The following is a 2,031-nucleotide window of genomic DNA, read 5'->3' as shown; positions in this document are numbered from 1 at the left end:
TTAACATTGTCTTTTCAGTAAAGATATTGTTAAAAAATTGAATCAATTCATCATTAATTTGAATAATAAAAAGATTCAATTGCAGAAACAATGATGAATTATAAAAAGATTCAATTGCAAAAACAAAAAATAAAGAAATTAGTAATCCAATCTTGAAACAATTGTTCAACGAAGCTCAATGGAGGAAGTGCAGATTTCCGATTAAAAAGGAAAGTTGATTAGAACAATATGGCACAGTGGGTTTGCGTGAGAAGGAATGGGTCTCGGTAATAGTAAATACAGTAAATACATTCGTCAGGTGAATATAATATATACCAAGGCCCGCCCATTCCTGCATTCACAGCACATCATTTATCATATATAATAATAACAATCCCACCATTAAGGATCACAGATCACCCCACCAGCAGCAGGCGCGTTAACCTTCGCAGAAAAGAAGCAGAAGAGGAAAGGTTTAGGTTTTTTAAAAATGGAGAAAGACGGCGCCGAGGAACTCCAGTTATTAGGTGCCATGGGCATCGTGAGAGAGGCCTTCAACATCCTCCTCAGCTCCTCCCATCGTAAACTTTTGTGGGCTCTTGCTCTCACCCTGCTTCTCCCCTTGTCTATTGCAAGTCTGGGCCAAAGATTCTTCTCCGGCAATGATTTCCCTAAAATCAGCCAGAAACAAATAGAGGAAACCATTCTCCGCGGCGAGACGATTGGGCGTGTATGGAGGGAGGCTCTTGTGGGTGTAGCAGCGTACAAAACCAGGGAGGCCCTTGTGCGTGTAGCAGCGTACAAAGCCTTCCGTTTAGCCATGTCGGTGTTGTCCCCGGCGGCGGTGGTGTACACAGTGGCCTCCATCTACACCGCCAACACCAAGAATTTGAAAGTGTCGTACGTGAGGGTTTTGAGGGCGGACGTTCCCAGGGTCTGGAAGCGCCTCAGTTTAACATTCCTCTGGTTTTTAATAATCTTCTTTGCCTTGTCGACTGCCGGCATATTGGCCAACATCCTCCTGCTCATCTTCTTCTTCCCCACAATCCTCTTCCCCGCTGTAGGAGGAGAGGCTGATCATAAATCAAATTCGGGGGTCTCCGTATTGGCCTTTCCTTTCGGTCTAATTCTTGTAACTGTGGTCGGCCTCTCCCTCCGAACGTATATAAGCACAGTGTGTTACCTAGCCTGCGTGGTATCAGTGTTGGAGGACAAATATTACGGCCTGGCCGCCATGAGGAGGAGCAACCAGCTTATCAAGGGAAAGCGGACGACGGCCCTGGCGCTGATTATACTTCATGACATATTTGCTGGAGCTATTGGGGAGATTTTCGTTGGAGCTGTTGGAGAGCTTTTCGTGTATGCAGTCGTGGACTGGCGCAGCCATGGCGTGGGGATAACGACGAGGGCAGTGTATGGGGTACTCCTGGTTGGATTGCTGTGTTTTGTTAACTTAATGGAGCTGTTGACACAGAGCGTGTTATACTTTGTGTGCAATTCCTACCACCATGAGAGCAGATATAATAATTCCGTTTTGAAAGTTTATAAGTCCGCTATTATGACGCTATGAACGCCAGCGACATTGAGCTGGAGCATCTTTATGCCTAGGTAAAAGATTTGAAATAAATTGGCATTTTCATAAACTGGTGTAATACACAGTTATGTCATGTACTCACCGATACAAGTGTTTCAAGATGAAGCTTGTTGTCAATAAAATCTTTGATAAATATTCTACAAGAAATTTCTGTTTTTGTGGACAATAAAATCTTTGATAAATATTTTACAAGAAATTTCTGTTTTCGTGGAAAAAGCCAAATATGACATTGAATTATTGCAGCCATAGTACTTTTTTTGTACAAGTACAATTTGAGGACACTAAAGCAAAGTTGAATTAGTGCATGGCAAGCATTGAATTGGGTATGATTACCAAGATGGAAATTTAAATTTGTTTTCAACGAGGGAACTTCAAGATGAAGTTGTTTGAGCCATGAAAGATGGGTTTGAAGAGAATTTTTAGATTTCATCCATCGATGTTTTTGTTCTTGCATGGTT

General features: G+C 42.3%; 1 protein-coding gene across 1 annotated transcript; it reads left to right on the top strand.

The window, feature by feature from the left end:
• Positions 1-469: 469 nt before the first annotated feature.
• LOC149138197 (uncharacterized) lies at positions 470-1,549 on the top strand. Its single transcript, XM_089450281.1, has one exon. The coding sequence runs from the start codon at positions 470-472 to the stop codon at positions 1,547-1,549; it is 1,080 nt and encodes a 359-aa protein (XP_089306407.1).
• Positions 1,550-2,031: the final 482 nt, after the last annotated feature.

The sequence above is a fragment of the Pinus tabuliformis genome, chromosome X (genome assembly GCF_031772625.1).
Source record: "Pinus tabuliformis cultivar Carrire ecotype Pingquan chromosome X, CPIR1, whole genome shotgun sequence".
Classification (NCBI taxonomy): domain Eukaryota; kingdom Viridiplantae; phylum Streptophyta; class Pinopsida; order Pinales; family Pinaceae; genus Pinus; species Pinus tabuliformis.
The sequence above is the reverse complement of the archived record's forward strand: the minus strand, read 5'-3'. Positions and strand labels throughout refer to the sequence as shown.